General features: G+C 38.4%; 2 protein-coding genes across 2 annotated transcripts in view; one reads left to right on the forward strand and one right to left on the reverse strand.

Moving 5' to 3' along the window:
• LOC134227305 (contactin-4) overlaps nt 1-12,491 on the reverse strand; it is a 1,204,188-nt gene that overhangs the window by 991,145 nt on the left and 200,552 nt on the right. The window lies entirely within an intron of this gene.
• Nucleotides 11,252-12,477, forward strand: LOC134221259 (uncharacterized). Its single transcript, XM_062700451.1, has 2 exons — nt 11,252-11,547; nt 11,604-12,477. The coding sequence occupies exons 1-2, from the start codon at nt 11,252-11,254 to the stop codon at nt 12,475-12,477; spliced, it is 1,170 nt and encodes a 389-aa protein (XP_062556435.1).

The following is a 12,491-nucleotide window of genomic DNA, read 5'->3' on the forward strand; positions in this document are numbered from 1 at the left end:
AGGTAGTAATGTGTTTGAGTTTCCCAAATTCATCTCCATTCAGTAGTCTGAAACGGTGAAAAACAATCGTCGTTTGATTCGACATATTTGGTGAGCGGACTTTCGAGGAACGATATCCATTGCTCGCTGGTCAACAATAGGAAAACAGTATCGAAGCTGGCATTGCGTTGGTTGAAAAGTACGCTATAAAGAAGGCGGCTTTTTCTTGAGAAATACGTAACCATGGAGCAGGGGGGGGGGGATGCGGTTGGAATTAAATGGAAGGGTACCATCATAAATTTATAATACATATTTAATACGACACTGCTTTTCATTTAGAACCGTCATCGGGGGTGACAATGGGTCTGTGAGGTGAGAATGGGTCATCGCTCTCACCGGCAGTCTGGAGGTCGGATAGCAAACTCGTTCAAAATTCAAAAAGGTCTCATATGTTTATTTTAGTCTTCTTGCCCTCAGATTCAATAAATCAATTCTACAAGCATTCTAAGTAGTGACCTAACAGTGACCCATTCTCACCCCCATTTGACCCATTGTCACCCCCGATGACAAAATGTGTTTTTCGATATTTGATCTTTTGTTTAATTTTGATAACGCAGTCTTTTACGTCTTTTACGATTTCATTTGGATGTCTTTTTTTTTTCTCGATTCAGAGTGCGAGTAATGTGATGTGACCACAGCTTTACAAATATTTTTATGATTTTTTTAGGTCGCAATCTATGCGAAATGCACTTTTGGAGGATTCATTTTCAAGCCAGTGACGCAATCCAAATAAACGTCCCGCGTTTTGCAGGAACCTAGGCTTATATATACGCTGATGGACATCAGTATTAGTTAATATGTACGAATTCCTAAGAATATTTGTGTTCATCAGTGTATAAGCCAGGGCACTAGACTAGAAACTGTGTCCCATCCAAGGACGTAGAGGACCCAAGAAGTGTACAAAAAATCCTCTTAGCGAAGTCGCTCCCAACAATTCAACAACCATCACCTAATAATGTAAACGAAGCGATTGGTACTAGATGTCCCAGTTCTATGGCTTATTTATTTGTGAAATCAAGTTTAGAATTTATTTTGAGGCACTGCTCCACAGTAGGCCTTGTCGCTTTTTTGAATGAAGTACATTTATGATGTGCTTCAAACATAAATATTGACAAGAAAAATGATAGATGTAGTCGAGTACCGTGCGGAACCGAAATCCGTACAGCAACGAAATCCGTTCACCTCATGGGATATCAATAAATTAAAGGGTGTTAAAAAAAATTAATGTAGAAATAATTTATCTTAACCGGTTCAGATACTTGGCAGCAAGCTTCACAGATAAAAATATGTTGTGATTTTAAATGTATTTTCATGCACATATTTGGAGCATGTAAATAAACGTAACATTCAATCGATCTAACTATTCGTTTAAATCGAAATAAATTTAAACGGTGCTTGCTTGTAAAATTCAATCAAATTTAATTGAATATCAAATGTTAATTCGATTGATGGGGTAACCTGCAGTTTTACACGTCGTTGAATTTTCAAAATTATTTGCTGTGTTTATAGCATGGACATGGAAAGAAGGCTTTAAAATTAAACAACAACAAAAAATCAAAAACAAATCGCCACCCACCAAACGCGGAGTTTTTGCCGCCATTTTGTTTTCAGGTAGAGCATAATTGCACCAAAAGTAACTGTGTTTTAATTGCCAACTGCGAATCATTACATAAGATAAGTGGAATACAAATCGAAGGGGTCGCTTTGCAAGGTGCGTATCAAACTATTTACAGTGGTAGTTTGGTCAATAAGACAGCTTCAATTTAAATATTTATTTAAAAAATAGCTGTACGGATTTTGATCCTTTGATTCGATTTTCATATACTAAGGTGCTTAAGTGTACGGATTTCGATGCCCCACGGTACATCACTTTGAAGGATTCTTTCAGGAACTGGCTGAGTATTTGGAGGCTAGACTAGACTAGACTATAGGTATGTAACGTGTCATTTTACATGATCTCATTTAAATGGCACTTTAACTCTCGCTCTGGTTTGAGGCAATGCCTAGTAAGACAAAGTTATTCTCTGTTTTAGAGTATGGCTCCTTCTGCTTCCTCTCAGCAGCTGATTGCCACCTGATCAAATTGGAACGAATTCAGTATCGTTGTTTGCGTATTGCCCTTGGCTGCATGCATTCAACGCATAACATGAGCCTGGAGGTGCTTGCTGGAGTCACTCCTTTGAAGCACCGTTACTGGGAGCTCTCACTTAGAATACTCATCAAATGTGGAACAAGTAACACACTTGTTCTAGATAACTTCGATAATATGCTTGAACTAACTTGCCGTTCAAGATTCCTGAGAGTATATCTCAACTACATATCATCAGATCTTTGTCCTCCGTTTTATAATCCCCCTCGGGTTCACTTCACCAACGACAGTTCCTCAATTGTATACGATCTGTCCATGAAACATGCTATTCAAGGAATACCAGATCATCTTCGACAAATATCTATTCCCTCACTTTTTTCTGAAAAATATGAACATGTCAATTGCAACAACAGATATTTCACTGATGGTTCTCGCATCAACGGATCCACTGGCTTCGGTGTTTTCAATGTTACTTCAATCACCTTCCAATAACTTCAGGAACCGTGTTCGGTTTATGTTGCTGAGCTGGCAGCAATTAACTTCGCTTTGGGGATAATTTCCGATCAGCCCGTAGACCATTATTTCATCTTCTCGGATAGTCTTAGTTCTATCGAGGCACTCCGGTCGATGAAACCTCTTAAGCACGCATCTTACTTTCTTACAAACATAAGAGAGCAGATGCGTGTTTTGGTCGAAAGATCATTCAAGATTACCTTTGCTTGGGTCCCTTCTCACTGCTCAATCTACGGCAATGAGAAGGCAGACTCGCTGGCAAAGGTGGGCGCACAGTAAGGTGAGGTTTATGATAGACAATTCTCGAGCAACAAGTTTTTCCCATTAGTCCGTCAGAGTACTCTTCAAAGTTGGCAAAAAATAGGACACACAACGAACTTGGACGGTGGCTATTTTCTATAGTTCCAAAAGTTTCTGGGCGAGCGTGGTTCAGAGGTGAGGACTTAAGTCGAGGCTTCATTCGCGTGATGTCGAGACTTATGTCTAATCACTATTCACTAAACGCACATCTGTACAGAATAAACCTTGTCGATAGCAACTTATGTAGGTGCGGAGCTGGTTATGATGACATCGATCACGTAGTTTGGTCCTGCTCGGAAAATGACGCCTCCAGAGAGCAATTATTGGATACCCTTGTGGCCCGAGGTAAACAACCCTTCAGGGAAGTTCGAGGTGTTCTGGGAGATCGTGATGTGGTCTATATGCAGGCCATTTATAGTTTTATTTGTGCTTCTGATATCAAAATCTAATAGTTTTGTTTTTTTTTCTTTCTTCAAAGATTTTTTTTGTGTTTAGTGTCTGCTTTCTGTTCCATAGAGCACAATAGCTCTTGCCATCCGGAAAATGCTCCCAGTCGAACCATTCCTCGAGCACGACGACACGCCACATCGTCCCTGACGCCAAATACCCGGATGAGAAGCTGAAATTCCCTGATCCAAAATCCTTAGCCTCGTCCATCCTTAAACATTGTAAACTAACCTCGAGTCACCACGAGTACGCTGGCTTCTACCCCTCTCTTACTAACTGAAAAAATAAATGATATTGATTGTATATATCGCAAAGAACCATGGCTCCGTAAAGTGTTATACACGCCTGAGCCTACCAAATAAACGAACTTGGAAAAAAAGGCAAAGTTATACCGTTTTGATTCATATTCCGATTTATTGGTTTGTTTGAGAAACTACATATGTGCACGTACTTTGAAGAGAAATTATGAAGTACTGCTTACAGTTTTTGCACTGTAAGTGTCCCATGGTGTTGAGTTTTGCCAAAAATTATTGATCTGTATTGAAGAAATAGTAATATTCAGTACCAAATTGTTCAAAAACAGTATTTTGTTGTTTTCTCAAAAATTGTGTAAAATGGATATGTGCAGTTTCACAAACAAATGATTCAATTATTTCCATCGATTAGCGAAAGAAAAAAAATTTCATGTAAGCACATAATAATCACATTTTATTGATTGTTAGTATCAATACTGAATGATTTTATTCGGGGAAGACCGACTAGACCGAAAGTTGTTTGGCCGAATATGTCATTTGGCCGAACAGGCCATTTGGCAGAAAGTGATTTGGCCGTATAGGGTCATATAGTCGAATAGGTCATTTGGTAGAACAGGCCATTTGGCCAAATATGTTATTTGGCCGGATAGGTCATTGGGCCGAAAAGGTAATTTGAATAGGTTATATGTCGTCTCTCATAGAATGTGTCATTTGACGTCACACATCTCACTTCTCACGGTGAAAAGGTAGTAATAAGAAGTTAGAAGTGATGAACGAGAAGAGAATCACCTCACGCAGCGAGAAGTAATAAGTGAGAAATAAGGAGTAACAAGTGAGACGTTACTTCTCATTTCGCACTATTCGCGTTTTACAGTGAAAAGTAAGAAACAAAGCCAAATGACATGTTGGGTTAAATAACCTATTCAGTCAAATGCTCTGTTCAGCTAAATAATGTAACGCGGTGTGGATTTTTCGGAATAATTTTATTGGATTTGCCTAAAACTTCAGACGTTTTTATCTTTTTAAGCAGAATCATTTGTAAATATATTATGAAATCTCCATTTTCCGGAGTAGATATAGAGACAAAAAAAGGTAATTTAAATTTATGACTATAATTTTGCACACAACTAACGTTCGCTATTTGCGTTGGACTTCCAGCGCGTAGGCGCTTTTTTTGTATGGGCTGGAATTGTGCGACGACCAGCGACCAGTCGAATTGGGGTTCCATCCATTTTGCTGTGGATCGCGGTGCGACCAAAATTGAGCTTGTGTGGCCGCTCACGTGCAGTTCGTGAGATAGTCGAGCGAAATTCACCCGACAGTCGGCAAAAACTGTTGATAAGACCACCCCCCTGGTGGTCAGGTGTCGAGAGTGCGGTTCCCGTACGTAGCAAATCATCGTACGTTGAACCGAACCCGAACCGAGAATTAGTAGTTTTCTTTTAGTCCTCACCCGTTGAATCGGAAAGGTACGTGAAGCCGGGTCGAAAGGGAAAGTGGGCTACTAGTTCGAGGGAACGGTTATTCCGGACGCTCTCGGGAAGTTAAAATCGGAAGCTTTCCGTCCAGCCGCCACTCCCTCCGCACCTTTTGTTCGGCCATTTTCACTCAAGCTCACGACGTCATCGCGACAACTGCGTCGCCAGCACGGTATGAAGAACCTTCGTATTCGGCACAACGCCGGAATAACCCTTCGTCTTCGGCGTCCCGCCGGAAAACATCGTCTTCGGCACTCTGCCGGAAAGCCCTCCGTCTTCGGCACCCGCCGGAACCCGTCATCGCTACGAAAAATCCTGCGCAGGTACGTGGAAACTTGTATAATCATGGCCATGAAATAGTTTCCCTTAGCTAGTACTTAAATTCCGTCCAACCCGAATGAAGTCGTGATAATAAATTTGTAATTCAACAAGATCTGAGAGTCAGTTTATTTTGTTTCGGTAGTTCCGTGGGAACCTGCTGTTCTCTCCACGTTTCCGTTATTCCGTTGGAAGATTGCACCTCAGACTTCTATTCCTCTCTTGGTTTTGCGTTTATTGTTGAGCGAGCTTGAGTGATTACAAGGGTAACCAGGGCAAGGGATTTTAGGGTGATTTTCCAGGATTCAGCGGGTGATTTTCCAGGATTCAGCGGGTGATTTTGAACATTCAGCCAGCAACCGTTCGAGGATTTCCCCTGAGGAATTGTCTCAAAAATAGTCGGGCAAGTCAACAGACTGGTGGTCTCTCGTACGCGAGAGTGGCGCTAAAGCTACCAAGGTTTATTAATTCGCTCAGATGATTTGCGAACGGTTACAATAACTTATTAGGCCAAATGATCTATTCGGTCGGATGACACGTTCGGCCAAATGATTTTCGCCAGATGGGTTTCGGCCTAATGGTTTGTTCGGCCTAGTGCATTCGACCAAATGGCTTTCGGCCAGATGGCTTTCGACTAGACATGTGTGCCGAAGTATTTGTGAACAGTAGCGACGAGGGGGTCAGGCTGAGCGTTACGATCCATACAAAAAAAAATAAACCGTCCAAACAAAAAGTGTTATGTGGGGGAGGGTGGGGCTGAAAAATAATCAAATTTAGCGTTACGTAATTTGTAAAAAAAAAACCTTTCCGGGGAGTTTTCTGAAGGAATCCTTGGATGAAAGTCTAAAATAATTCCTGGGGACTTTTTTTTAAAGAGATTTTTGAAGAAAATCCTGCAGGAATTTCCAACTAAATATTTAAAGGAATAAAAGAAGGAATTCTGAAAGGAATTTACGAAGGAATTTTTAATGGGTTTTCCAAACAAATCGTCTTTTGCGCTCAACGTTTCACATTCAAGAGGTAGAAAACATTGGAACTCATCTAGTATGCCTTGATTCAATGATTATTTTTTAAGTAAATAAATAAATGTCATCCACCTTTGGTCTCATCGGAAAATAGTTCCAGTTGTGATTTAGTTTTAAATTTATTATTTGTATAATGTTTTATATACCTACCTATTCTAGGCTTAGACATAACTAATTGGAATACCTCAAGGTGGTTGATTTAGATATCATAAATCCACCACCAAGGCAATTAAAGGATGTTTGAAAAATCATCAGAAGCTACAAATTTCTAAACCCTGCAGTGTATCACTCACATAATTTATTGGATGTGAAGATGAAGGAAAATAACATTCTTTTCGCTAAGGTTAATGAACTCTACCGCATTTCTTGAAACAGTTTCGTTGCTGAATTTATTTATTGTTAAAAAAACATGAAATACTATGAGGTCTTTGATTTTCAAGTTTTGCTGAAAATACTTATGTTCATGTCATTGAAAAATCGCTCAAGAAAAACTTATAGAAGGGTTCTCCCACACACATTGCTTTCACCTTTGATTTCTGGAAGCATAATCTCATTTTCAAACAATTAATTAGCTACGAAACATAGATTAAAAAAACCTCCGCAAATAAAACCATGTTATTCTTTGAAATTTCCCTCAGCAATTGCTTCGAAACTTCTTGGGACCTTAGAAATTTTCTTAATGAATTCTTCTGGGAATTGCTTCAAAAATGTTTCTAAGATCAAATCTGACAATTCCTTCAGAAATTCTTTTTGAAATACTTTTAAAAATATTTACCCATGTAGATGAGTAAACTTCATCACAGTTGTAATAGATTTGACGCGCCCTTCCTCATAAAGCCATCTCTTGGAAAGCTCGAAAAGAATTGCGAATCTATTCATTAGCCTGTTGGATTACACTGTTGAAATTGAAAGGAGATTCTCTCTATCCCGCAGACTTCGCGTAAGTGTCTCTGCTTACGGGTTGCTACCTCCGTTGTTTTCCTTCACACAGCAGTGCATTGAAAGCAGAGTGGTAATTGAATTCCACTATAATTAATTAATAACACAGACCAAGACTCAAGCCGGAATGGTGTATAATTACGTGCACACGTACATACTTTTAAAAAATTCCACTGAATTTTTTTCAGGTATCCATAAGACATTCCATTCCCTCGGAATTCCATCTAGTAATTCCTTCAGAATTTACTCCGCCATTCCCTTCCAAAATTCTAGGAAGAATTTTCAGATATCTTCGTATGAATTCCTAGAGCAATTTCCAAAGAAACTTCTAAACGATTTATCAACAGTCTCAAATTTCTTGAAGAATTTCTTTGGACATTTCTCCAAGAATTCCTCCGCAATTTTCTCCAGGCGTTCCTTCAGAAAATCCTCCAGAAATGACTACGGAAATAAATCCAGAAATTCTTTCAGAGCTTCCTTCAGCATTTTTTTTGGAATATATTTCAAGAAAATCAAGAATTTTTTTGGGAATTGTTAATCAAAATAAATCGAAAATTTATTCAGAACAATCCTGGCAATTTAGGTACAATGCACAATGGTCCCAGAGTCGAATCTAGCAAGACAAAAATGTTTGCGCCAAAACTATTAGTTTTAGATATATAGTGTTTTTGGGAAAAAAATTTCATATTTTTTGACGATTTTTTTCCATGTAGTGAAATTAGGGTGGTACCTATATTACAGAAGTTCATAATATCAACTTTTTAAGTTTTCGGTAAAGTCTTGTGCAACGTTCCACAAAGTTGTAGAGCAATTAATTTTGAGCAACTTTGCCGAAGAAACCATTTTTCTATCACTTATGGTTCGCAAGTTATGAGCTTTTTAATAAATGCGTTAGGGCGGTCCCTAAAAATCGGTATTCTTCACATAACTTTTTATACATTCATTTCTGGCATAAACTCTGTTCCGAGCACTTTTAGCACTTTTGAAGACGCACATTTTTGTTAAAGAACCATGGATCTATCTCTTATAACAAAAAAGTTATTCGAGTTTTTGTATGAAAAACATGTTTTTTTTATATGCGTATATTTCAAAATGGAGCAAACCGATTTCCAATCTATTGGTTCTATTCGAAAGCTCGCACTTTTCTGTGGGAAAACTGAGAGAGCGTTTTTTGTTTAAAGCGTTTTATTTCATTTTGAAAAAAATATGTTTTTAATCGAAAAACGGCTATAACTTGATAAATAAACGAGATAGGTCCATGGGTCTTCAACAAAAAGATGTGCCTTTAGAAGTTCTAAATGTAGTCCATACAAAGTATCCCTCAAAAATCAATACATAAAAATATATTTATAAAAAACGGTTTTCGTAAGGAAATAAACGTTAGTTAGATCAAAGAAGGCTGGTCGACAGAGCGTATGATTTTTTTTGACGTTATTGTGCCTTGCAACAAAAATTACAACTTTCGTGATAATTTTCCAAAGCTCTCATAGATGTGAAAAATTTCTCCGCAGTACAAATAGCACGTGCTATCCAAGCATTCACCGCTAGGATGCACCACGTGGCGGCCAAATGTGAAGATTTGATTTTAACGTAATAGTAATAAAAACATTTCAGTAGCTAACCACTGGTCATCTTCGCTTTCTCCCACTGGCGATACCGAAAAAATCTAATCAAAACAAGATAGGCTTGTAACAAAGGCTATACTCAAAAGTGACGTATTTTTAACGCTACATATCCAACAGAAAACCAAGCTACTACCATTAATATGCATAGTAGCCTGATTTCCTGTTTGATGTTTAGCATGGCACACAAAAGATATGGCAGTCTCAACGCGTATGTAAACATTCAGTATGAATGAAGAGAAAATGCGCTCTCTAGTTCAGCCTACTTTGATCGATCTAACGTTCATTTCGTTACGAAAACCATTTTTTTTTTTAATATATTTTTATGTATTGATTTTTGAGGGATACTTTGTATGGACCACATTTAGAACTTCTAAAGACACATCTTTTTGTTGGAGACCCATGGACCTATCTCGTTTATTTATCAAGTTATAACCGTTTTTCGATTAAAAACATATTTTTTTCAAAATGAAATAAAACGCCTTTAACAAAAAACGCTCTCTCAGTTTTCCCACCATAAACGCAGAAAAGTGTGAGCTTTCGAATAGAACCAATAGATTGGAAATCGGTTTGCTCCATTTTGAAATATACGGATATGCAAAAAACATGTTTTTCATACAAAAACACGAATAACTTTTTTGTTATAAGAGATAGATCCATGGTTCTTTAACAAAAATGTGCGTCTTCAAAAGTCCTCGGAACAAAGTTTATGTGAGAAATGGATGTATAAAAAGTTATGTGGAGAATACCGATTTTTAGGGACCGCCCTAACGTATTTATTAAAAAGCTCATAACTTGTGAACCATAAGTGATAGAAAAATGGTTTCTTCGACAAAGTTGCTCAAAATTAATTGCTCTACAACTTTGTGGAACATTGCACAAGTCTTTACCGAAAAATTAAAAAGTTGATATTATAAACTTCTGTAATATAGGTACCACCCTAATTTCACTACATGGAAAAAAATCGTCAAAAAATATGAATTTTTTTTCCCAAAGACACTACATATCTAAAACTAATAGTTTTGGCGCAAACATTTTTGTCTTGCTAGATTTGACTCTGGGACCATTGTGCAATGAGGAGTGAAGGAAATGCTCAATTTGGTGGGTCACGTGCCCTATCGTACTCCAGATCCAGAAGCCAATTTACCGTTTTTGCATTCGCATATCACGATGCTAACATAATGGTACGCCATGCCCAGGAAAGTTAAAAAAATCCCATCAGACTGGGAATCCAAATCCAACATTCATTATAGTGTTGACTTGTATCCGCGTATATAAGCACTAGACACTTGTATTACGGAGAAAAAGAAAAATTTGGAAGGCTCCGCGGAAATAACGCGCAGAGGTGAATCCCCGCATAGAACAAATCATGCATAGTGTGCGTTGATTCAAGTTTAAACATAAAAACAAATCAACTGTCATGACTGGGATGGCGTGTGCCTGCATAGACATGGAACATTGAATGATTTTTTAATTAATTTTAGAAGAATGATTTCGTGTAGGTAGATTCATGTAAGTAAACTTTTGATTGTTTTTACAGGCAGCTTATTAGGCTTGCCTAAACCTTCCGTCTAGACGAAGGGTCGTCGAGCCAGGTCTTCCCAAAAACAGGCGTTAAGCTAGCGTGCTTTGAGCGAAAAACGTTCGCTTCGGTAGGACCTAGGTACATGTTAATACATACAGCTTTTTATAATAGCTCAACAGTACTCGGTGTGATACCATATCACATCTTAGGCTGATGACATACTGGGAGCGAAGAGGAGAGAAGCGAAGCGAAGCGAAGAGGCTGGAGAGAAGCGAAGCGGCGATCAAAGGAGGTACGACATACTGGAAGCGTTTTTGAAAGTGTCAAACATGTGATTGGTACACGGAAAAAATATATGGTAAATTTAACCAAGTTGCATATACAATATTTTGATTTAAATTGGGATGTTAGTTGGAACAAATTCAAAAACGGTCTATTTCAACTAATTCTTGTTTTAAACAACCATTATTTTAGTTTTTATGCGACAAATTCAAAACAACTAAAAAATAACCTCACGTAGAAGTAATACACTCAAATTATTAATTAGTAAAAAATATAGTTGTTCTAAACTAAAAATGTACAGTATCCCACCACTTCGGAATTTTCCGAAGTTTTCAAATTTGTGCTGTGATTTTGTTTTGGTTCAAAATGGAAACTGGACTGTTTTTTCTCCGTGTTCGCAACAAATAAACAAGTTTAAAGATGGATTCGTCAGATGAAGAGTATTTCGCTTCATCAAGCACCATTAACTTTTTAATGGGAACAGGAAGAGAGTTTGCCATTCATCCAATAAACCGTAACCGGAAACGCGATGGGGAGTTTTACAGGCTATACGATGACCTACGTGAATATCCGGAGAAGTTTCGTTCATTCACTAGAATGGACATGGACACTTTCGATGTGATTTTGAGTTTGATTGAAAGGAAACTGATGAAAAATTGGACAAACTGCAATAGAGAACCGATTTTACCCTGTGAACGGTTGATTATCACTATCAGGTAAGAAATATTGAATTTTCAAATTATTTTGTAAAGATTTATCACATTTCTTGCAGATTTCTAGCAACTGGATCATCGTTTACTACTCTCGGATTTTCGTTTCGTATGGGACGCTCAACGGTTGCAGCGATAGTTACAGAAACGTGTCAGGTTTTATGGGACACCCTCCAGCCCATTTACATGCCAGCACCAACCGAGCAAATGTTCAAATTAGTGGCGGATGAATATTGGCAAAAGTGGAATTTCCCGAACTGTATCGGTGCGATTGACGGCAAGCACATCCGAATGAGATGCCCACCTGGTTCCGGTTCAATGTACTACAATTATAAAGGGTACCATTCAACCGTTTTGCAAGCCGTCGCAGACGCAAACAGTAAGTTCTTGATGGTGGAAATCGGTGGATACGGTAAGCAGAGCGATGCTGGAACGTTCAGCTCTTCTGATATGTATCAACTTTTGATCAAAGGAAAACTTAATGTTCCACCAGATGCTTTACTACCCGATAACGAACTAACCATGAAAATGCCATACGTCTTTGTTGGCGACGAAGCATATCCATTGGTACGACACTTGATCCGTCCATACCCACGAAACCAGTTGACTACTTCACTTGCGTATTTCAACTCAAGGTTGTCAAGAGCAAGAAAATGCGTTGAATGTGCGTTCGGCATAATGAGCTCAAAATGGAGGATTCTATTGAAACCTATTGAGACATCACCAAAACTTGGTGATGATATAGTCAAAGCGATATGTATCCTTCACAACGTGATTATTGACCATGAAGGAGTCAGCTTACAGCTGGAAGAGGCCGCCGATTACATTGGGAGGAGAACCGACAATGTATCAACGCCTCCTAGCAAAATCAGTACAAATTCTGGACGTTTTATTCGCGACTATTTCAAAGGATTCATGACCAGAAATACACTATAAAGTCAGCTTCGAAT

Source organism: Armigeres subalbatus, chromosome 3, assembly GCF_024139115.2.
Source record: "Armigeres subalbatus isolate Guangzhou_Male chromosome 3, GZ_Asu_2, whole genome shotgun sequence".
Lineage (NCBI taxonomy): Eukaryota > Metazoa > Arthropoda > Insecta > Diptera > Culicidae > Armigeres > Armigeres subalbatus.

Excerpts from the sequence above, each read along its gene's own strand:
- LOC134221259 (XM_062700451.1), top strand. The coding sequence starts at position 11,252 with ATGGATTCGTCAGATGAAGAGTATTTCGCTTCATCAAGCACCATTAAC. Across the intron at positions 11,548-11,603 it reads CGGTTGATTATCACTATCAG|ATTTCTAGCAACTGGATCAT; the intron begins GTAAGAAATATT and ends CATTTCTTGCAG.